Source organism: Ursus arctos, unplaced genomic scaffold (assembly GCF_023065955.2).
Source record: "Ursus arctos isolate Adak ecotype North America unplaced genomic scaffold, UrsArc2.0 scaffold_19, whole genome shotgun sequence".
Taxonomy (NCBI): domain Eukaryota; kingdom Metazoa; phylum Chordata; class Mammalia; order Carnivora; family Ursidae; genus Ursus; species Ursus arctos.
In genome coordinates this window covers 1,176,020-1,199,736 of record NW_026622863.1, presented here as the reverse complement: position 1 = coordinate 1,199,736, position 23,717 = coordinate 1,176,020, and the positions used below count along the sequence as shown (strand labels likewise).

The following is a 23,717-nucleotide window of genomic DNA, read 5'->3' as shown; positions in this document are numbered from 1 at the left end:
CCGCAGGTGCGTAGGAGCTGGGAACGCGCAGGCGCAGGGGTCTGCGCAGGCGCGTGGCGTCGGACTTCCCTGGAGAGAGCCTGGACTGCCCCAGAGGGGAAGGTTCCCGCGGGCGGACGCGGTAGGGGACCACACCCCGAAGAGCTCTTCCACCGGCCTGGACTCAGGGGTGCGGGAGCCCAGAGGGCCTCAGCAGCTCCGGACGACAGACGGGGTGACCGCGTCAGGGGTGCCGCCGAGCTGAAGGGCAAGCTCCGGGGTCTCGGGCCCCGCGGGGCGCGTAGGTCCTCCTCACCCCTGACCGACGGGGTCTCCCGTCCCCCATAGGTCCTCCTCACCCCAGACCGTCGGGGTCCCCCGTCCCCCATAGGTCCTCCTCACCCCTGACCGACGGGGTCCCCCGTCCCCACGGGGCACATAGGTCCTTCTCACCCCTGACCGTCGGGGTCCCCCGTCCTGGCAGGGCGCATAGGTCCTCCTAGCGCCTCGACACTTGAGGTCCCCCGCGCTACAGTGGTCCGGCATTCCAATGGGGTCTGCACCCCTGCCCCGACCTGTGCTGGGTTGGGAGGGCGCTAAGGGATGAATGGTGTCAGAGATAGGCTCTTTCAAACCTCAATCCCCCCACTTTTTTAAGATTTATTTATTTATTTGGGGAAGGGGAAAGAGGCAGAAAGAGAATCTCCAGCAGACCCCCGCGGAGTGTGGAGGCCGAGTGGGGGATTGATTCCACCACGCTGAGACCATCCCCTGAGCAGAAATCAAGAGTTGGACGCTTAACCCACTAAGCCACCCAGGTGCCCCACTCACTCCCTTTTTTTTTAAGCTGCAGAAAAGCAGGAATCTTTTTTTCACTCTTAACTTGGATTGCCATATCTATATGCACATTGAGTTTTTTATTGTAAAATATTCGTAGTGTAAAACTTACCATTTTAACCATTTTCAAGTGTATGGTTCTGTGGGATTAAATCCATTCCCGTTTGACAGCCACAGAACATTTTCTTTATCGTAAACTGAAACTCGTAGCCTTTAAATACTGACTCCCAATTTCCCCTTCCCTTCATAAACATTGATTTTTACCTTTAAAATGTCCGAGAATCAGTCAAGTTGTGAGTATGCAGAATGAATCCTCCCACCCCAGCCTCCACCCAGTTCTCTTCCCAGAAGTGTGTTAGTTCTTCGTGCATGTTTCCATCACCAGTTCATGCATGATAACATGCAAAGACCTTTTTCCCCACCCTGCTTTTCCAACTTAGGTGCTTCTTGGAGATCATCCCAATTCAGTACAGACGTGCCTCCTGGGTCTGTTGTCTAGATGTGTCTTAATCTTCCCAACTCACCTTCTGTTGGTGCACAATTAGGTGGTTGCCAGTTGTTGTTGGTTTTTTTTTTTTTTTTATAGTATAAGCTGCTTTTTATGTATCACGTCTTGTGTAACTGTTAGTATTCCTTAGGAGAAATTTCAGGAATTGGAATCACCGGGCCAAGTAGAACGTGTCAGGTAATTCTGATAGCTGTTGGCAAGTCCCTAGAAGGAAGTTGAATTAGTTGTTGAAGCCTGGCCACCAGAGTGTGGAGGTATGCGCGCCGTCTCCAGGCTCCGCAGTCTGATGGTGAAAAATAGAATCTCCGTTGTTCACATTTGCGTTTCAGGTGGTTATTAGTTTAAGTTTTTCTTGCAGTCATGTTTCTGTTTCATGCCAAGCCGCTAAAACTTGTGTGGAAAGATTGATGATAGATTGCTCTGGGCAGCAGTCAGCCTGTATTCTCTGAAGACAGGTCACCTGTGAGCCTCAGTAATTTATGTTCTGCCGTGGTAGCGGTGGAAAGGACAGCACAGACATTAAATTCTCCAAGTTCATATGGTGAACCCAGCCCCCAGTTTGATGGTGTCAGGAGGGGGGTGGGTGGGAGGCCATGAGGTCAGGAGGGTGGAGCCTCGTGGTGGAATTAGAGCCCTTAGAGCAGACGCCCCAGAGAGCCTGCCTTCGCCCCTTCTGCCCTCTGAGGACACAGTGAGAAGACACGTCTGAACCGGGAAGCAGGTCCTCCCCAGACACAGAATCTGCCAGGACCTTGGTCTTGGACTTGCAGCCCCTGGGCCTGTGAGAAATCAGTGGTGGTTTATAAGCCCCCCAGTCTGTGGTATTTTTTGTTATAGCAGCCTGAACAGATTAAGATAATATTGTATATGCATGTTTTACAAACTCAGTTACCAGACCCCTTCCATACTCACCGCCTCCAGGTTTTGGCTCACCAAAAGCCGCCGCTTTTTTTTTTTTTTTTAAGATTTATTTATTTTATTTTAGAGAGACAGTGAGCACTAGTGGGAGGAGCAGGGGGGAGAAGGAGAAAGAATCTCAGGCAGACTCCACACTGAGCGTGGAGCCCAAAGTGGGGCTCGATCCCACGACCCTTAGATCACGAGACCTGAGCTGATACAAGGAGTTAGGCGCTTAACCAACTGCTACCCAGGCGCCCTAAAGGCGGCTGTTATTCAAATCTGTTCTTTTCTTCCATATTTCTAAATAACCTGCCCATATTCATTCTCTTTCTTTCTTTTCTTTCTTTCTTTCTTTCTTTCTTTCTTTCTCTCTCTCTCTCTCTTTTTCTTTCTTTCTTTCTTTCTTTCTTTCTTTCTTTCTTTCTTTCTTTCTTTCTTTCCTCCTTCCTTCCCTTCCCTTTTCGTTCTTTTCTTTCTTATTCTTTTTTTTTTTTAATTTCTTTTATTCTTTTTTTCAGCTTTGGATAGCATCTGTTGATTACCACTGAGTAGAAGGAAGGGATTCTGTTTTATCCCAACAACATCCCTTCCTCCCCCTCCTCCGTGTGTAGTCCAATAGGTATTTGTTTTGTTGTTATGATTATGTAAACCGTTCTCTGTTCAGTCAAATAGGCATAAATGTGTGACCACATGCTAATGGGCAAAGGCTCCCTTATTTATTGGAGAAGTTGGAACGAACAAGCCCCCTATAAGAGGGCTGGGCCTAGATCCCACAGCAACACCTTCAGCCCAGGACCTACCCATATGTCTAAGATCAACTCCTCATAGGGCCTCTTGGGTAGATATATTTTTTTCCTATTCTCAGCTTTTTGTTACATGGGTTGTGGTGTTAATGCCTGTTAAGTGACAGAGAGGATGATAAATCAGAGGTCACGTTATTCTGATTTTCTGTTTGTTCCATTCAGGTGTTTCAAAGGTGCGGGGAAGACAGGGAGTAGAGTTTGAAATTTCAAGGCTGAGTACCAAGAATGAAGAGCAGGGTGCACTCCTGTGAGCCTCAAGCATCTCGCGATCATCCTCAGATTTTTTTTGTTTTAAAGCATTTTTTGAAAATTGTGCTAGAATATACACAGGCTAGGGCTGCCTGGGTGGTGCAGTCGGCTAAACGTCTGACTCTTCGTTTCGGCTCAGGTCGTGATCTCAGGGTCACGAGACAGCCCTGTGTTGGGCTCTGTGCTCAGCGCCCAGTCTGGCTGAGATTCTCTCTCCCTGTCCCTCCCACTGTGTGTGCTCTCTCTTTCTCCCCCTCTCTCTCTAAAGTAAATAAATAAATCTTTAAAAAAATAAAATATGCATAACCTAAAATTTACCATCCTAACCATTTCAGCTCAGGGACGTTAGGCACACTCACTGTGATGCAGACACCACCACCGGTTCACAGAACTTGGCCATCTTCTGCACCTGGAGCTCCGTCCCCATTAAATTAACTCCCCATCCTGTACCAAGCCCCTGGCACCCCCATCTTTCTGTCTGGGTCTGACTCTCCTAGGGACCCCATGTGAATGGGCTTTTACGGTGTCTGTCCTGTCGTGACTGGCTTTTCTCATTCAGCACAGTATCCCCCAGGCCCATCCATACACTGTCGCAGGGGTCACGACCTTTGCTGAGGCTGAGTGATCACCGCATGAGTGGACTGCATCATGCTTTTCCAGTCATCCCCTGAGAGACACTTAGCTTGCTTCTACCTTTTGGCCGTTGTGAGTGATGCTGCTCTGAACACAGGTGTACAAATACCTGTTCAGGTCCCTGCTCTTAGTTCTTTTGAGCGGATGTTCAGAGCTGGACGTGCTGGATCATATGGTAATTCTCTTGGTTTTGTGAGGAAGTGCTGTGCTGTGTGCCTGGCGGCTGCATCATCTTAGATTCCCACCAGCGGCACGCAGAGATCCCGGTTTCTCCACATCACTGTCAGTGCTTCTTTTCTTTTTCTTCTTTTTAAAAAAAATTAATTTGAGAGAGAATGAGACAGAGAGAGAACAAGAGGGGGAAGGGTCAGAGGGAGAAACAGACTCCCCGCTGAGCAGGGCTTGATCCTGGGACTCCAGGATCACCAGCTGAGCCACCCAGGCGCCCTTCTCTTTTTTTAAAAAATATTTTTTGGGGGGTGCCTGGGTGGCTCAAGTTGTTGGGCGTCTGCCTTCAGCTCAGGGCGTGATCCCAGCATTCTGGGATCAAGCCCCGCATCAGGCTTCTCCGCTGGGAGCCTGCTTCTTCCTCTCCCACTCCCCCTGCTTGTGTTCCCTCTCTCACTGCCTGTCTCTCTGTCAAATAAATAAACAAAATCTTTAAAAAATATACATATATTTTTTGGGGGGCACCTGGGTGGCTCAGTCTGTTAAGCAGCTGCCCTCAGCTCAGGGCATGATCCCAGAGTCCCAGGATCGAGCCCCACATCAGGTTCCCTCTGCCCCTCACCCAACTCGTGCTCTCTCTCTCTCTCTCTCTCAAATAAATAATAAATCTTTACGAAAAAGATGTTTAAAAAATATTTTAAAAATATATTTTAGAGGGAGAGAAGCAGACTCCCCGCTGAGTGCAGAGCCTGCCACGGGGCTTGATCGCACCACCCTGAGATCATGACCCGAACCAAAACTAAGAGTCGATGCTTATCTGACTGCGCCCCCCAGGCGCCCCGACGTTTATTTTCTTTTTCCTTTTTGTTGTTTGGTAACAGCCATCCTAACGGGTGTGAAGTTGCTTCTCGTAGTGGTTTTGGTCTGCATTCCCAGACTTCCCTTTATTTCAGGCAATCTCCCCGTGTTGAAGAAAGGAGGTCTGGGGTGGTGTCTCTCCAGTGTTAACGTGCACACAGGTCATCAAGGGAGCTTGTGGAAATCCTGATTCAGGAGATCTGGAGTGCGGCCTCTGCATTTCTAGCAAGTACCAGGGGATGCCAGTAACAAAACCTGCTGGTCTGAGGGCCACGCCTTGAGTAGCAAAGACAGACGACGAGCAGTTCATTGGCTCCAGAGTCAGGCACACCCAACTCGGGTACGTGAAGTGTCTTAACTGCGGTGACCTCAGTGTCTTCGTTTGTGGGCTAGGAGCACGACTCCCTACTGTCCACTGCCAAGTGTCCACTGTCCACTGCCAAGGGCTCAGACACAAGCTCAGAATAAATGCTGGTGTCCTCAGTGGCTGCTGCTCGGCCCATCCACAGTGGACTAGCTGCCCGAGGCAGAACTGAACAAGTGGGGTCCTTGTGTGCTGTCATCAGGCACCATATGTGAGACGGGGTATGGGGGCCAAGGGTCACCTCCCGGCTGCAGGCTCCAGGGCCTGACCTTCCTGGAGCACTGGTGCCTTGACATTTCAGGAGAGCATGAAGGGCCTCACTGCTCATTCAGTGACCGTCCATCAGGGGTTTGCCCTGCGTCACAATGCTGTGCCGAGTGCCAGTGCTGGAGTATGCCCAACAGAAGCAGGCGGTCGCAGTCTGGCACGGGAAGTTGGGCCTGGGCCTGGGTGCTCTCACACTACTGCCCTTCCCTCCTGCTTGGGGACCAGAGAGGGACCAGAGCTCAGCGCTCCCAGGTCTCCTGCATGACGATTCTCAGAGTCTTCAGCTACCTGGCCCACCCATCTCTGGCCATTTTGCCCCACCCTGCGCACTGGGGACTGAGTACTTACATGAATTATTTCATTTATGCTTGTGATAGACTGTTGTCTTAAACACCAATTGCTAGGCAGCTCAGTGAGGCATGCTTGCTGTCCTTTAATTACCCCGGGAACTTGCCCCAGCTCACCAACCATTCCCATCTAGAGAAATGGATCAGAGGCAGAGAGGCCAGGGCTGGGGGCTGGCTGGGGCAGATCTGGTACAAGCATTCCTGGCATCCTGGAGATCTTCAGGAGCCCATGTTCAGGGGAGAGGGGGCTGGACTTTGCCTTATGATTGCTGCAGCAGGCACTGGCCTCCCTTGCCTGACATCTCTTTCTTCTCCCAGAGCCACTGTTTCTTTGTAGTTTTCCTGTTCATTGAGGAATGTTTGATGCACAGAATATAGGTCATGTGTTAATTTGAAGCATCAAAATATGACCCCCCGGCCTCCGTCACTGACTGTGAGAACCTGACCAGTTCTCTGAAATGCTCGGGGCCGCTGTCCCTCCCCAGTCTGCTCACCGGAACGTGAGTTGGTGGGTGGGCCCTCCTTCCGTTGTGGTCCTGTCGCTGGCGGCACTGTGTGGCTTCTGAGCCTTGCTCTTCTCACACACAGTTATGGCTCTAAGGGTCGCACTCTCTCCTTTACAGGGACGATTCAGTGTTGTGGATCCAGGGCCACCTTGGCTAGAGCCAAGCATTTTCAGACGCTAGGCGCCTGCCAACATCATGGGAAGGTGAGAGGTAGCGGGGCTTGGGGCAGAGATGGAACAAGAAGAATTTAAAGGGTGGGTACACCCTGGCGTGGCCCAAGGTCACCCCCAGCCTTCAACTTTTCTGGCTTCCAAAACTCCTTCATTCTGTCCCTCTTCAGGAACCAGCTGTGTGACTGTCTCATCATCACGAAATGAAAGCTCTGAAGCCTGTGATTCTCTTCTAAGCTCTGCCGAAGTCACATACGCTTTTCTCTGTTCATTTGTGAAGTCTTACCGGGGCCTCTCCAGCAGGGCACGGTGCCAGGTGAGGCCGGAGGGAGCCCTGTCCTCGGGAGGTTCACAGCCTACCTGTGGAGACAAGACAACCCCTAGAGCGAACGACACAGCGGAGACAGTGGCGCGTTGCTGGAGCTGCTGTGACTGCTCAGGCCCCACAGACAAGGAGGAAGGTCTGGCTTTCAGTCTGGGGGATGACATGATTGTAACTGTATCTTGAACAAAGATCACTTGTCACATGGATGAGTTGGAGCAGGGAGACCCCTAAAAGGTTGTCATGGTCGTCTGTAAGCTCCATTGCCTGCTGCAGCCTAGACGGTGACGTCTATCATCTATAACTATGGCGGTCTGTGACATCTGTCATCTGTAGACTGGATGGTTTGTCGTCTGTAGACCTTGACGGCCCATGTCAACTGTTGTCTCCAGGCCATGATGGCCTGTGTCATCTGTTGTGTCTAGACCGAGGCAGCCTGTGTCTCCTGTCTGTAGACGTGGTCTGTGATGTCTGTCATCTCTTGTAACGCAGACTGTGGTGGTCTATAATGGAAGTTCTGACCAGCATTGGAAGGCCAGCAACGGGAGTCTGAGACCTTGAGAAATCTGTGGGAAGAAAACATGACCTGTGTTGAGATCTCGTGTCGAGACATGTGTCGGGACTGAGGAGATGAGATGCATAAACGATCACGGCAGATCCCACTGCTAAGAATTCTAGAAAGTGCCAGCAACGACCTGTGTGATTGAAGGCAGCTGCGTGGTTGCCGGGACGGGATGGGGGTGGGGGAGACAGGCAAGGGCAGGAGGTGGCTGGCCGGGTGTGTCTGTCACATGGATCAGACCAGGGCTTCACAGGTGTGCGCAGGTGTCCTGACTCCTCAGCTCACACACTTAGTGTCTGTGCGCTTGCTTATGTGCCCGTGCCCGTTCGGTGTGGCTGCCTGGTGACACAGCGATCTCGTGTGTGTGAGCCACCAGGTGCGTGGTCAGGAACCGAGGGGGCTGGCGACTGGCTTAGATTGACCGACCTGAGTGGGTTCGCCCACTAACGAAGCACGAAGACAACTAACGTGCTTGTCATGTCAGGATCACACTGTCTTTGCTGACCTGCTCGTCTAAAAATGTTTGCCCTTCGATTTCTGAACCGAAACGAGCTCTCTGAACCAAGTGTAAACCCGGAGTCCGACGTGAAGGCGGCACGGCATGGAGCTCCACGGGTGGCAGAGACAAGGTGACAGTGGGGGAGGGGGGAGGATGTCACTAAGGAAACGGTGAGCACTGGGCTCCCTCCGTCTGCAGTCATCTGATTATCCGTGTCCTCGTCACCTGTCCTGAGATGCAGGACCAGCTGTGTCACCACAGGGCTCCATGCAAGCTGAAAGTGTGGGTCCCTTGTCCAAAAAGTAGGAAGAATTTTGAGACGAGCCCAGCAGGGCATCCGCCTGTGTGCGGGGCCCTCCACACTGGGGTGCACGCTGGGGTCTGTCCCACCGACAGAGAGGCTCAGGAGGAATGGCGTTGGCTCGCGCCACAACCTGAGCTTACCCCTGTCTGCACGGCGGCTCCTCCCTTCTGAGACTGTTGGTGTTTTTCTCACAACTGTGGCCCTCCACTCACAGTGCTCGTGTCCACAGTGACGTAGGCAGAGCGGTCAGGTTTGCGCCTCCGCTCTCCCTCTGGCCCCGGGGGCTCCCGTTTCCCCGAGCCCCGCTTGTTGGGCCAGCTCAGCGTGTGTGCCGGGCATGGAGCAGGTGCTGCTGTCTGCCCTTCTCCATCAGCAGAGAGCACAAGGCAGGACTTCAAGTACAGGTTTGTGTTTTTAAATTTATTTTTCTAAAGATTTTGTTTATTTGAGAGGGAGAGACAGATTGAGAGAACGAGTGGGAGGAGGGGCAGAGGGAGAAGCAGACCCCCACTGAACAGAGAGCCCGATGCGGGACCCGATTCCAGGATCCTGGGATCATGACCTGAGGTGAAGGCAGACGCTTAGCTGACTGAGCCAGCAAGGTGTCCATATGTACAGGTTTTTAATCCATGTTTTATTTATTTATGCTTGGGGTTAGTCTTGGGGATGCATGAGGTGCGTTGTGAGGCACTTGTGTGGGAGAAGCCGGGGGGAGATGCTGAGGACAAGGAGTGGGGAGACGTGGATTCCTAGCCTGCTCCAGGGAAGGCCAGCAGCTCCTCTCCTCATGTGGGGAGAGCAAGGCACTTGCCTGACTGAGGCCCACCCGTCCCTGCAGGGCTGCTCTCCAGCAAGAACGGGGCCTGAGGATAATGGGTTCTGGAGGAGGCTGCCTGGTTCCAATCCTCCTCCCTCGTGTTGTGGCCGGGAGCCCCTGAGCGAGTCAGTCCACCTCCTGTGCCACCTACCCCTGAACTGGGGCTGAGACGGTGCCAGTCTCAGAGCTCGGAAGTCTGACTCCCGCGAGGGCTGCTTGCAGCACACTGGCACCTGGTGGGGCATGTTGGTGTTCCACGGTTTAAATAAGATCACACGGTTTTGAAAGGGAGCTCTCAGGCTGAGTTGCCCTCTGAAAACGTACATGTTGACGTCCTGACCCCCAGGACCTCAAGATGTGACTCTGTTTGGAAAGAGGCTCTTTAAAGAGGTGATTAAGTTAAAGTGAAGTCAGTGGGGTGGACCCGGATCCCAGTGACTGGGGGACATGAGGAAATCAGGCACAAGCATGCACCGAGGGCGGACCACATGAGGACGTAGGGAGAAGATGCCAGTCTGCAGGCCACGCAGAGAGGCTTCAGCAGGGACTAGCCTGCCCACACCTTCGTCTGGGACCTGCAGCCCCCAGGACGGGGAGTGCGTGAGTGAGCTCTCAGCCCCACCTGTGGGGTTTGTGATGGTGGCCTCAGCGTCCCGGAGTTAGGATGCCTCGTGGTCCCCAGATACTCAGGAAGAGGGCATTCTGCAGGCCGGTTCATGTATGCTTCACTGTAGATGGTGGCCAGGGCCTCCCACCCGGCCCTGTGCATACCTGCTCTTGCAGGTGTCTGGCTGATCGTGGGAGGTGCCTGCCAGCGGTACCTGCTGGTGTGTTGCTGCTGGGCTTTCCCCGAAAGGTTTATGGTTCCAGCAGGAGCAGTTTAAGGTCTCATTGTACACCAGAAGGATCAGAGCTGTGAGTCACAGAGTGTGGAGGCTGAGTATCAGGCACCTGCTGGGTGCCCGGTGCTGCTGCCTGTTTGGTCCCCAAGCCCAGCTGGTAGTGGCAGCATCACAGCCAGCTCAGGAGAAATCCTTTCCAAGTCTGCCTTTGAGTCCTGGCTTCTGTCCTTTGACCTCCCCCTTTTCTGTTCTTCCTTGCTTTTCTGTCCTGTTTCTCAAAGCTTGGGCAGCTTGGTGAGATTCCAAGCATCCCGCTGTCCTTACGTGGCTTTCCAGTCCCCCCCCCCCCCACCTGCTTACGGCCCCTTCTCTTCCCCTGGGTACGGGTGAGGAGAGCCCAGCTTCACGCTCGAGTCCCAGACCTGCCAGCTAGGTGTTCTCCCTCAGGCCTCAGGGCGGCCCCCTTCCCGCACATGCGTGGCTGCCCTCCGGCCTTCTCCGCACAGCCAGGCTGCCGTGAGAGAGCGGCCTCTGCCGCCCTGACCACCACCCTCGTTCTGATCTCTTGATGCCCAAAAGAGAGCTCAGAGTGTCTTACTGAGCAGCAACATGGTTTAGTAGCTGAGGGCACACACTGTGGTCAGGGTTTAAATCCCAGCTGCCACGGACACGCTGCGTGACCTCTTAGGTGGAAGAGAAAGGCCTGGAAGGGCCCTGCCGATGCCACGCGCATGTCAGTCCGCGGTCAGTACTGACTACTGTTGGCCCCGGAAGCACACAGGTGCGTGCCGCCACCTTCCAGAAAAAACAGTGTTTGGTGGTTAAATCAGTGAGTGAGTGATACAGCTTCTTCTGTGGCCTCTGGTTCTCCGAAATGAGCTCACACGCACCATCACTCACGGTGTGCACACGGCTTGGAAGCCTTGCTGGCTGGGGCCGGCCAGCTGGGGTCCCTACTCCACACACACCCTGGTGTCTCCCTGCCGGCGCTGCTCACGGTGGAGGTGGTCTCCTCCATCACCTTCCCGCCCGCCCGCTCGCACGCGGTGTCAGCACCACAGCAAGACTAGAGGAGCAGAGCAGGCTGCTTGCCCGCCCCCCCGGGCCTGATGATGGTGCTCACGTTTGCGCTAAGGCCAGCAGCTTCCTTTCCAAGGATGAGAAAAGGCCACGACTGTGAGATTAGCCCCAGAAATGGACTGAAGAAAAAAAAACAAAGTAGTTTAGACTGAATCTTGCCCTGTTCCCCCTCTTTTCCTTCATCCCCCCCTTTTTTAAAAGATTTTATTTGAGAGAGAGTATGAGCAGGAAGGAGGCAGAGGGAGAGGGAGAAGCAGAGTCCCCGCTGAGCAGGGAGCCTGATGTGGGGCTCGATCCCAGGACCCTGGGGTCATGACCTGAGCCCAAGGCAGTCGCTTCACTGACTGAGCCACCCAGACGCCCCCATTCCCTTTTTTTTTTTTTTTTTTTTAAAGTAGGCTCCATGCCCAGTGTGGGGCTCAAACTCATGACCCTGAGATTAAGAGTTGTGTGCTCTCCCAACGGCAGGCATCCCTTCCTTCATTCCCTTGGTGTTTGTTGAGCGCCTGTCCCGATCAGATACAGGCCAGGCACATGGGGCACAGAGTTGCTCTCATACAGTGTGGTTTAGGGTAGAAGGTGGCCTCCCACAGGATGCCAAGGATTGTGGTCTTGAACGTGAAGCTGCTGGGGGCGCTTCACTGGGCGCGGGGGAGGCAGGTGCGGATGGAAGATGGGAGCGGGGCCCAGGAGGAGCCGTCACTGGTTGGGCTGAGAGCACAGGGCCTGAGCCGAGGAGGTGGTGGGAGGACAGAGAGGATGAGCCTGGTGCAAGTGAGTAAGTGCGCAGCCAGGGAAGCGGACCCCCCCCCCCCCCCCCGCGCGACAGGGGCATCTCACTGCAAGTGTGAAGAGTCACGTGGCCTCGGGGATTCGTTTCCAGAGTCAGCGGGTAAAAGCAGAAAACACATACGGTCAGAGTTACCCCAGATAATCCCTTAACATCCCCGATGAGGCTGAGCGGACGCATCTTGCTGCACCTGGTGCAAGCTTCTCTTCCAGCACCCAGCCGACGGTGACCATGTAGCCCCACAGGTTCCTGCTCCCACACCAGGACCACACGTGGGAACGTGGTTCTCCAGCTGGTCCCAGAGTGCCTTCACGCTCGAGGCTCAGCCCCCGAGAACTGTGTACGCGGTGCTTCTACATCTCCCCCGTTAGGAATTTAAACTGATGATGTTTTAAAGATTTGCTAACTATGTTTATTTAAAGTCATCAATAATAAACCCACTACGTGCTCACACGATTGTGTAAAGGGAACTACTTTCCAAAACAGTTTTAGGAGAGTGGCATTGTTTTGCACTGTTGCAAACCTGGGTGTCTGGTGTCCTGGATGGAGCGGCCAGGCTGTCCCGTCTGCTTTTGCAGCAAGTGGCTTAGGAAATGCCCAACCTCCACAGACTTGGGGATGGAAACACGCTCCAGCAGCCTTCGGATGCCCGTGGTTTGTCTTTGGTGAGCCGCAATGTGGCGTCTGTCCTGTCGGCGAACCCTTCCCGTGCTCCGTTCTGCGGAGATCGTCCTGTGCTTGCGGTCCCTGGCCTGGGCAGGATAGTGCAGTGTCTGCATCGGTCCTTGAGAAAATACTGGTTCGCTGATTTACCCGTCGTCCACATGTTGATGTTTCACTTCATAATTTAAAAATATAATTTTCGTATCAGAAAAATCTTTAAGCATGAAAGCTGCCCAAAGATAGAAAGCTTCCGAAATGGTCATTTTCTCTTAAACGTGTAGGTGTTATCATGGGCAAGAAGTCCTGTTCTTCTCCTGGAAGTGACAGGCCCCCTTGGTTCTTTTCTGACAAGATGCTGCAGGTGCCCAGGCCTGCGTCTCTGTGGCGCGTGCCCTCCCCAGAGATGATGTGCGCACTGCGGTGGCGGGGACTCTGTGCACACCTCCCATTTCTTCACTCGGAACACGGCAGAGACCAGGACCCAGGGCTGAGATTGAATACAATTCAGGACGTCCATAGGCTGCATCTGATTTCTGCGCGTGTGGTGGGGAGGTGCCAGGGCCCTGGGGCAGCGTGCTGGCCTGCCCGTGTGGTGATGCCGGCACTGAAGCCCCTACTGCTTTTTTTTTTTTTTTTTAAGATTTTGTTTATTTATTCGACAGATATAGAGACAGCCAGTGAGAGAGGGAACAGAAGCAGGGGGAGTGGGAGAGGAAGAAGCAGGCTCACAGCAGAGGAGCCTGATGTGGGGCTCGATCCCATAACACCGGGATCACGCCCTGAGCCGAAGGCAGACGCTTAACGGCTGTGCCACCCAGGTGCCCCGCCCCTACTGCTTCTGTACCATCGGTGTGTGCGTCCCACGGTGAGAGGTGTCCCTTGGTGTAGCCACCATGGACAGAAGTCTGCAGACCACTCGTGTGCACTGCTGGTGTCACGGGTAAGGGTTCTGTGAGGGGACAGAGATAGCCGCTGCCAAGGTCACGAGCTGCAGGGACCGCAGCCACACCTCATCTCATGCTCAGCAGAGGGACTGGTGGCGGGATCAGGGCTCGGACTGTCCTCAACCCCAGCCTCTTTTTGGCCAATTCAGAACACTTGCATTCCTGAGGCGAACGTGCAGCTTTCGGAGCCCCCTGTGGCTCCAGGACTGCCTTCCTTACAGATTCTCATTTCCGAGGTCACCATGTCACTGTGTCTGGAGCCCAGGCCCGCTCCCAGGGGAAGGAAAGGGGGCTGGTGTCTTAAGCTAGGTGAACCAAGTACATGTCTTCCTGAAGGACCGGTGATGGGTGGCTCTTTATAGGAGAACAAAAGTCCTGAGGGGCAGAGGTGTGAGGAGACGAGGTGGGGGCGGATGCTTTCAGGTCCGCCTGGAGGTCAGGGGCGTAGCACGGATGGGCCATGGGGGGAGGCAGCCCTGAACTTTTGCACGTACCAGAGACGTACACGCCCAGGCACCGAGACGAACCCTGAACGTCTGTCGCTCAGCCTCCCGCCCTTGGCACTGCTGTGTACTCGAGCCCTGCTCTACATCTGCTGGGCCCTGAGGAAGCTCCCAGCAGCGCAGTGGGCTGGGCAGGCAGCTGGAAGGGGAGATCGGGAGCCAGGGTGGTCGGGAAGTGCACACAGATTCTCAGAGGTGGTAAAAGTGGAGGGTTTCTCTCAACTTAGCAATTCGGTTTTATTTGAGGCATCCTAAGTGTCTCTTTTCTTTTATTGCTGTTATATATATTTGGCACTCCCCTGAATTCTGAAATAGAGTTTAGCATAATTCCTTTTTCACAGAAGTGGAAGCCAAGGCTTTATAGTGGGATTGACTCAGCTGGGATCAGAACACCTCACCTGGAGACCAAGTCAGGACACCCCTACTGCCAGCGAGTCCCACAGACTCCCCCGCTCGGGGGCGCCCTGCTGTCCCAGCCTTCTTGGAGCCCCTCTGAGTCTTGGCAGCACCCTCCCTGGAATGTCATGCCATCCGCCAGTGATAGAGGCCTGGAAACTTTTGTTCCATTGAACTTTGCCAGCGAGCTATACTTAGCCACCAAGTGGAGGCCAGGAGTGGGTTCTCTGAATATAGATAGTAACAAGCGGGCTATTTTCAAACTTCCAGAGAACCCCCCAGAATATTCTGGGCCAAAATGATATTTATGGAACCCTCTGGGCCTTTGGAAGGGAAGGCATAACCTTAGTGTGTCTGCAGCTTCGGGAGAGAGGTTTCCTTGAACGGGGGGTGGGGCAGGCGACCGGGCAACAGAGAGACTGGGTGTCCCTCTCGCACCTGTTTCCAGGACCTGAGCCCACAGAGGCTGGGCCCTGGCATCTGAGTCTGAAAACAGTGGTTTTCCTGGCTGGGTGTCTGGTGCTGACCGTGTCCGTGGCCCTCACGCTGCCATCCAGGGGCACCTCTCGTGCTGAAAGACGGGGTCCCCAACCTTGGAGGGCTCATTACATCGTTTTCCTTTTGTCCGGAATCCTCGCTGATCCCTCAGGCTTCTGCTTTTCGCCGGACATAACCGGGCTGCAGCCATAGCACCAGCTACCAGCTTCTCAGCGCCAGGGCCTCTGGTCCCTCCTCCACTTGCTCCTGCCTTGGAGAGAGGTGACCCAAAGGCCTTCTTTAGGGTGAAGAGGGGAAATGTGATCAGTAAAATTTGGGTAGAAAAAGAAGGCCTGTAGGTGGAGGGACCCAAATAGTGGCCCCTGGAGAAAAACACCAGCCACGCCCACTTCACCAGGACAGATCGAGGCCTAGACCCTTCCTGATTCCCAGTCTGTAGGTGTTGGGAGGGGGCTCCAGAAAGCCAACTTTTAAATGGGTGTCCCAGGTGAATTCTGATGACAGGCAAAGTGACAAGGAAAGGCAAGGGGGTGGGGAGGGGGGAGCTGCCATCCCTGCATGGGCCAGGCGGTGTGGCCTCCCCATGTTCTGACCACAGCCAACTCGCTCCTGGTGGGCCGTCTCCCCCATTCGTCCTCCGTCGGTTCCCCGGCAGGTGCTCAGGCCTTTCTTGACCCCCTCTGCCAAGCCAGCGTCCACTGCCCTGCCCTCTGCCAGTCCAGATATAAATATAAGAGCATTTTCCATGGGCCGGCACAGAAGGGCAAGCATTCGACTTTATTTTAGGGCCGCGAAATTCCCTCCCTTCATACCCAACAGGTGCATCGCCTCATTTAGACATCAGGGCCCAGAAATAGAACACAATCTACCATATACCTTCCTTCAGGCATCTGGATGCTATTAAAAAAAAAAAAAAAAAAGGCCTTCTGTGAGATGGCGGGAGATAGGCCTGATCGCTGGCTTGACCCACTCAACAGCGGAGCCCAGCACTCTGGGAGACTGCTGGGAGGGAGGGCTGCCCTGTGAGCATGGGGCCTCTGCTCCGGACGATGGACGGGAGATGGGAACAGGCACAGGAAGTGTTTCCAGTAAATCCGTCCATTACGTCAACTGTGCCCCCCCCACCCCCGAACCTTTGTGGACTGAGCGGACAGAGGAGTCAAGCATGGGGGCTTCCCAGGTGTCTCTTGGCAAACTCTCTGTTCACATCAGATGTTGGGGATGGATGGTGTTGAAATCCTGACCCCCAGGACCTCAGAATGTGGCCCTATTTGGAACCAGTGTCTTTGGAGGTGACCAAGTTAAGATGAGGTCATCGGGGTGGGTCCTGACCCAGGATGCCTGGTGTCCTCACAAAAAGGGGGAATTTGGACACAGAGACGGACACGCAGGCAGGAAGAAGCCAAGTGAGGTGGAGGCAAAGATGGGCAATGGGTCCACCAGCCGAGGAACATTGAAGATGCCAGCGAGCCCGCAGGAGCCGAGAGAGGGGCCCCAGAAGGAACTAGCCGTGCCGGCTCCTCGGTCTCGGACTTCTGGCCTCCAGACGGTGGGAGAGTCGATCTCTGTGGCGTAAGCCGCCGGGTGTGTGGGACTTGGTTTTGGCAGCCCCAGCAAACTGATACAGAGCTAAGCCTCCAGCTCACACGATCTGTCCCTCAAGGGGTGGCTGATCCCTGCGGAGGGAAGGCAGCAGTGCAGGCCTGGGGATGTGAGCGAGGCTCTCCCAGAGGGCATCTTCGTTCCACCTGCTGATACGGTTTGGTGCATCCTGGAGCCATGGCCTCCTGGGTGGCCAGTTTCATCCAGGTCACCCTTGGTCCAGAAAAGCCCAATATTGCGGTCAAGTTTCCTCTGGGATGTCCCCAAGGCTCCTCCAATGGCCATCATCAAACCAGCCCCGCAGGAGCCTCTGGTGGGTTCTACAGGTGCCGCATGGCCCAGCGTGGGCCTGGTGAATGCTGCTTAGCAGGTCCACGTGGCCTGGGGCTGAGACGGGGGCCTCTGCTGCTTGCCCTATGGCCCCGTTTGGGGCCAGGACCAAGGTGCCTGAGTTTGTCCCTCAGCCTGGGCCAGAAGTGGAGTTGCTGACAGCAGGCCAGCTCTCCTGCAGAGAGGAGCAGGTGTCCCCTCCGGGTGTCGAGAACTCAATCAGTCCCTGCTAGACGCAGGCCGCCCTCCAGGGGCCAGCCGCAGACGCTAAGACGCACTGGCAAGAGGGAGGACCAGCCCAGCAGGTGACCGCCCGGCGGTCTGGGGATGGGAAGAGGCCGTCTCGTGGGGGCAGGAGGCTGGGGAGGGGTCTCCTGTTGGCATCTGAGCCAGTTTGGGAGGTGTGTCTTGGTCAGTGCCAAGGTCTGCTGCTCTCTCAGCTGGTGGACACCTGTGGCCTCAGGAGAGGGCAGGCAGGGGGAGGTGACGGTGCCACAGACGGCCACAGACACAGCCCCTGGGCGACGCGGTGGGCTCAGTAGAGACATGTGCAGACCCAGGACTAGACTGTCTTCTGAGCACCCTGCCAACGCAGGCACACGCAGCCCACGGCTGCCTCTTCCTTGGGCCTTGCTTTCCCCAGCTCTGCTTTCACACCCTCACCCTAGCATGTCCATGCCCCGTGGCTGCTCTCCATCCCTGTTTAATGCTGTTGCATTTCTGGTCTCTTTCTTCAGAAACACGGTGCCTCTGCTCACCTGCTTGCAGTCTCGTCACCTGCCTCCCACCAGCCCTGCTGTCCGTTCCTACACGTCACGGCTCCATGCCCTCACCATCACCTCCCCTACCCCCCATGGCCAGAGGCCCAAATTACACAGGCATCTGCAGCCTCTAGAGGATTGCTTCGTGTTCAGCCCCTGCCATAGACTCAGAGCCTCAGAGGATATGACAGCCAGGGCTGTAGGGCTCCTCACTGCCCTGTGGTCATCGTGGGGTCCTAGTTCCATCCCCAGCACCGCCTGGTGAGGCAAGCAGGGGAGTGGGTGTGCATGCACCTGTGACGTGACTTGGCTTGGCCCAGAGTCCAGACCAAAGGCAGGTGGATGTGAGCCATGAGGCAGTTCTGCCCACGAAGGCCAGGTGAATGGTAGGAGCTGTCAATGCTGGCGGCCATCCCCACCAGCCTTCAACTGTGGGAGAACAGATCCAGAAACCAGAGCAAGTCAAACACAGGACGGTGGCTCACGGTTCGGTGACAGTGTCTGGTTCTGGACGGAGGCGGGCGGCGGCGGTCAGGGAGAGGGTGAGCGTGGGGCCAGGCAGCCATCAGCTCCTGGGGTGACGTCCTGTGCCTCCTCCCTGCCCCAAGGCGGCCCTCCTCAGGGGCCGGGGCAGCAGCCGGACTCCTCGTGACGTGCCAGGAGCGACATGCGGGAGAAAGTCTTGGCACAGTTCTTGCACTGGTACTTCTTGGTGTCGGAGTGCGTTTGCAGGTGGGCCCGGAGATTGGAGCGGTCAGCGAAGGCCCTGCTGCAGTGCGAGCAGGTGTAGGGCTTCTCGCCTGGGGGAGGAAGAGGAGCGCTGGGTCAGTGTCCCTGCTGGGTCACAGGAGCTGGCCCCAGGGGCATGGGTCCCTGTTTATAAATAAACAAGCCCCAGGGCGCCTGGGTGGCTCCGCTGGTGAGCGTCAGACTCTGGGTTTCGGCTCAGGTCATGGGCTCAGGGTCGTGAGATGGAGCCCCGCGTCAGGCTTCGCACTCAGCGGGGAGTGTGCTTGAGCTTCTCCCTCTCCCTCTGCTCCTCCCCAAATAAATAAAATCTCTTAAATAAAAAATGAAGAAGCCCCTCCACCTCCCCCCAATTCTCATGGCAGTTCTAGCGTATGTATCCTCCCTCAGCCGCCTTCCCCAGGAGATACATAAAGGGGGCCTCAGCACCTGCTCAGGAGGAGACCCCGGGACCAACAGGTCCACATACATAGTCGAGGTCAGAGCCGCTTGGGAACAGCATGGAATGTCACATCTGGGCAGGACTGCAGCATCTCAAGCCCTTTCTAAGAGGAAAGATCTGGCATCGGTCTTTGCTGGATCTTTGTCTGCTTCTGCCAGAGCCCTCCTGGGGCGCTTTGCCCAGATCTGCCCCTGAGAACCACTGGGGGCCTTCCCGCCCGTGGAGGGACAGGGTGGCAGACGGCGGGGCTCCTGCAGAGTCGGCCGTGAAGGCGGGCTGGAAGGAGTGCGCCCCCACCCTTGCAACGGGAGCAGGCATTCAGGAGCGGCTTAAGAACCTTGTGTCCTCTGGAACACCTCCAGTCAGGGCAAACGGGGATTTGGACAAAGTCCTGTTGGGAGCTGGGCCCCCGGGGCGACCCTAACAAATGTAAGAGGACCGTTGGGGATCATCTGTTCTCTACCTGTGTGGAGGGACTCCCAGTCCTCCACCCTGCAGCATCCTGAGAGGCACCCGCCTGCAGTCCCCACGGGCCCCAGAGCATCTCATCCCTGCCGCCCAAAGCCCGTGCACCCTCCCAGCCAGGTCAGCCTCCTGCGGGGCCTCTCGCCCTCGGGGCTCCCAGACCAAGCGCACTGAGCCCCTGAGGGTGTGGGGCGGGGGGGCACTCGGGGACATCTTTGGGGTGGAGCTGAGGAAAACCGAATGGAATTTCAGCCCAGAGAACGGCTCCTCCAAAACCCTTCTTTCTGTCGTCCGTGCCCTTCAGTCTGCGCGACCCCCATGCTTGCCACCCGCCTTCTCCGTCCCCTGTTCCTACTGCTCCAGAGTTCCAGAAGGCCGTGGAAGGTGACAAGTCAGACCCGCCGAAGCCCAGTGCCTCCTGTGCTTTGCCAGGTGTTGTGGGTCGAATTGTGTGTCTCAAAACAGACGTGTGTGCGTCGTAACGCCCGGTGCCTGTGGATGTGACCTGACTTGGAGCACAGGGCCCCTGCAGATGTGACCGGTGAAGGTGGGGTCACCCTGGGGTATGTGGGCCCTGGTCCAGTATGACTGGTGTCCTTTCAACAGAGGGAAATATGGACGCAAACACAGGGGAGAGGCCACGTAAGGACAGGGGCAAGGGTGAGGGACTTGGCCACGGCTGGAGGAGGCAGGAAGGACCCTCCCTTGGAGCCTCCGCCGGGGGCATGGCCCCACCTACCCCGTTTCCAGATTCTGGCCTCCAGGAGAGGGCGAGGCCGTTTTTGATGTTTGAGCCTCTGGTCTGTGGGGCTTTGGAAACCAAGATGCAGGGAAGCAGAAGCACGTCCACCCGCCTGTTTATAAACGCGCCCCTCCCTTCCTTTCTGAGGGCCTGCCCCCCCCCCCGCCCCCGCCCGCCGGCCCCTCCTGCGGACCCACCTGTGTGGGTGCGGATGTGGCCCTGGAGCAGCCAGGGCCTGGAGAAGGCCTTGCCGCAGATGGCGCAGGGGCAGGGCAGCGTGTGTGTGCGGATGTGCATCTTGAGGGCGCCCAGGCTGCCGTACTCCTTGTCGCAGTGTTTGCAGGAGAAGCAGCGCGGCGCCCGCAGCTGGCAGTGCAGCTCGCGGTGCCTGGCCAGCCCGGCCAGCGTGTGGTAAGGCTTGCGGCAGTGTGAGCACTGGAAGCCGCCGGGGCCGCGGGGGGCCCTCGCTGCGCCGGGCAGTCTGTCTGCAGCATGGTCCCCCGCTGGGCCCGGGATTGGGGGCCACCGTATGGGCAGCCCCAGCAGCGGGGGCAGGTTGAGCTGGTTCAGGCTGTCTTTGAGGGGCACGCTGGGGGCCCGGCCGGCCCAAAGGTGCACAGGGCCGACTTGCAGGGGGTCTGGCCCAGAGGCCCCCCACGCTTCCTCGTGGCAGGGAAGGGGCAGGGAAATGCGGGCGATGACGGAGTTGCGGTCCCAGGGCCAGGGAGGGTCACCAGGTGTGGAAGAGGCCGGTTTATCTGGGAGGAGGGTGGGCACCACCAGCCCCCTGCAGGCAGAACAGGCGCCATTGATTTCTAGAAGGGAGGACGGAGAGAGAAGGTACAGGTGAGCACCAGCCCCGACACTCTGTCCTCAGACTTGCCCTGCTTGGTCCTACCACAAGCCTCTTCTAGGTCCTCAGCAGTTCTGCGTGAAGGGAAAGGGCTGACGAAACAGGGAGTCAGCTCAGGACTTGACCACAGGGTCTACGGACAGATCTCAGTGCTCTAAACAGAAGAGAAACGCCGTACAGGCTCCCAGAGCAGCCCTCACGGGGCCGAGGGAGGCTCCCCCACTGCCCAGGCCTCTCTGACCCCCGTCCCACCTCAGGGCCGGCTCAGAGCCGTGGCGCCGGGCTCCTACACAGCACTAATTCAGAACCAATACCTGGTGGTTGGCCACGGTGTGGAAGACAACTAATTAGCCTTTGGTCACCCCCGGTCACCCCAACCCATGGTGATGGAGGTGCACACAGCCTCCTGCCAATGCTGCTGGGGCGACAGCTGGCCTCAGTGGTACCACAACGGCCTCCAGGGCCAGCTCGTCCCCTGCTGCTGCTCCCACACTTGTGAGCATGCCCATGACTGACCAGATGAGAGCCCAGCGGCCCCCAGAGTAAACAGGTGAGCAGGGAGTTTCGTTCCGCATTCCCCCCAAGCCCAAATCTCCAAACAGACCCCAACCCCCTGTCTTACTCCAGATGTGTGGAAATAAATCTCTGGCCCCATTTCTACCTTCATGCCAAGGCTTTGGGATGTCCCACAGATTGGAAGAAAATATTTGGAAATCACATATCAGATAAGTAGCATCCAGAATATAGGAAGAACACTTGCAACTCAACAATGAAAAGACAAATAATGCAATTTTAAAATGGGTCAAGGATCTGAATACACATTTCTCCAAACAAGATGCACAAATGGCTGGGTGCCTGGCTGGCTCAGTTTGTAGATGACGTGACTCTTATTCTGAGGGTTGTGAGTTCAAGCCCCACGTTGGGCGTAGAGATTACTTAAAAAAAGCGAGAGATACAAATGGCTAACATGCACAGGAAAAGATACTTGCTACGATTTAGCCATCAAGGAAACGCAAATTAAAGCCACAATGAGGTACCACGTCATGCCCACCAGGATGGCTAGAATGAAAAATAGCCAATTACAAGTGTCAGTGAGGATGTAGAGAAATGGGGACCTTTAAGGAAGGGTCCCAACCTCCACTCTGTCCTTACCTCACTCCTAAATCCCCTAATTATAAAATAGCACACCACATTTCTGTCTTCCCAGAAGGAGGGAGTAGCAGTGGCAAGCTGAGACAAAGGCCCAGGAAGTTCTGGGAAGACAGCACTGGGATGCCCAGAGAGCCTAAGACCCCACAGAAGCGCCACAAGGGGCCTTTCTACGGGGAAAAAGCCACCTTTCTTAAGTCTCTGGGACGCAGCCGCCACCCTGGCCCCAGGCATCGCCAGAGCCAAACCCTGTCTTGGGGGCGCCCCAGGGGGAGGGCAGGGGAGCGAAGCAGCCATGCTGGTGGTGCTGCCCAGCGCTTCTGGTCCTTTAAATGCCTCCCCACACCCTCTGGTCCTGGGACTCAAATTCCTGGGAGAAGAGACTTTCAAGTTCCCTCTGGTTTCAGATGTTCCCTGGGGGGAGCCTGAAAAGGCCCTTCTTTAAAATGAGAGAGTGAGGGGCCCCAGACAACATTCTGGCAGGAAGAGGCTCACAGTGGTCACCTAGCTCTCCACAGGCAGGGGAGGGGGAGTGACAGCGAGGAGGAGCGGGGAGGACAACGGGAGACGGCTGAGCCTCTGATACTGGACGCTGGCTGCCCTGGTCTGCACAGTCTGCACAGTCTGCACGCTCAAAAGGTAAAGCGGGGTGCACTGTAAGGCTGGGCTCTAAACAACAGGTTTGAAACGTTAACAACTATGACCCATGCCAATTCCATTTTCTGTCGTATATACACACATATATCTAAAACAGAAGTTTCATTTACTTGAGCCCTGCACTCTGATGGTTTCTGTTCTATTTCATTTTATGAAACTGTTGGTGGTGACTCATTAAATTGATTTCAAAATGCAGAGTTCAGGAGCCGGTCCCAAAAGGCACCCCCTGGCGGCAGTGGCCCCAGGATGGATCAGTGAGGCGCCCCCCCACTCCTGGGCCTCCTCAGTGTCCCTCCTTCTCTCTCCCCCTGAGTCACCAAGCAGTTTCCCCAGGGCTGCTGAGCTGTGGGGAATGGCTCTGATCACTCTAGAGAGCCCTTTGTCCTGGGACCTTCTCGTGTCCCTATGCCTAGCGGGGAGTGGGGATCCATGGACAGTCCTGGGTGCTGGATGTGTGTATCCCCACTGAGCCACCCTGGGGGTTGGGGGAAGGGCTGCAGCCACTCAGCGCCCCCCAGCCTGCCCTGAGGAACCGTCACTGGGGTGAGGGGAGGCCCAGGTAAGGTGACCTATGGGAGGGGCAAGGAAGCATTGGAAGGGCCTGGAGGAACAGTACAGGAGCCGGGCCTTGGGATACAGAGCCCATGGGTCACTCTTCTGGTCTCCTCTGGATGCCCTGGGGGAGCACTTGGACAGCAGCCCCAAGTCTCCTCGCATTTCCCTGGGACCCCACCCAAACCCCCGCGCCAGGAATATGGCTCCGGGGCTCCCTCAGCTGGCATGGGTTCACCAGGCCACAGGGGGAGAGCCCCAAAGTGACTGGGGGCCTAGAAACTTCTCTAAGTGGGGAGAGAATCCGCGCCTGCTCAGCCCGACGCGGGGCCGAGGCCCCCGAAGCGGACGAGGCGCCCGCAGGCCACCCACCCCCGGGGTCTCACGCCCGCTCTGCCCGCGAGGTAACTCCTTTCCTCCCACCTGGGACGGGAGCCGGAGGAGCCCGGCAGCCCCTACCTCTCTGCGTCTCCAGCTGCCTGTAGTTGGGGACCCTGTGGCTGGAGTGCGTTTTCACCAGGAAGGAGCGCGGCATGGTCCCCCTGCGAACGCGGGTCCCCCTGCGCGTCCCCCCGGCGCCCGCGGGCAGCGCTGCAGGCAGGTGGCGG

General features: G+C 56.2%; 1 protein-coding gene and 1 long non-coding RNA gene across 5 annotated transcripts; one reads left to right on the top strand and one right to left on the bottom strand.

The window, feature by feature from the left end:
- The first annotated feature begins 16 nt into the window (after window positions 1-16).
- On the top strand, window positions 17-12,258 carry LOC113252152 (uncharacterized). 4 transcript variants are annotated; one of them, XR_008960188.1, is made up of 5 exons: window positions 17-280; window positions 5,031-5,275; window positions 6,232-6,413; window positions 6,537-6,622; window positions 6,760-12,258. It is a non-coding gene; the product is annotated as an uncharacterized LOC113252152 (long non-coding RNA). The 4 variants fall into 4 exon arrangements; XR_007191055.2 differs by lacking the exon at window positions 6,232-6,413 and having other exon boundaries at window positions 31-1,653; XR_003314739.4 differs by lacking the exon at window positions 6,232-6,413 and having other exon boundaries at window positions 33-280.
- A 3,309-nt stretch (window positions 12,259-15,567) lies between these two features.
- Window positions 15,568-23,706, bottom strand: SNAI3 (snail family transcriptional repressor 3). Its single transcript, XM_026494608.3, has 3 exons — window positions 23,569-23,706; window positions 20,096-20,713; window positions 15,568-18,302 (listed from the first exon to the last, which is right to left on the bottom strand). Exons 1-3 carry the CDS (start codon window positions 23,642-23,644, stop codon window positions 18,121-18,123), a joined length of 876 nt encoding a protein of 291 aa, XP_026350393.1. The 5' UTR covers window positions 23,645-23,706; the 3' UTR covers window positions 15,568-18,120.
- Between the last annotated feature and the right edge of the window lie 11 nt (window positions 23,707-23,717).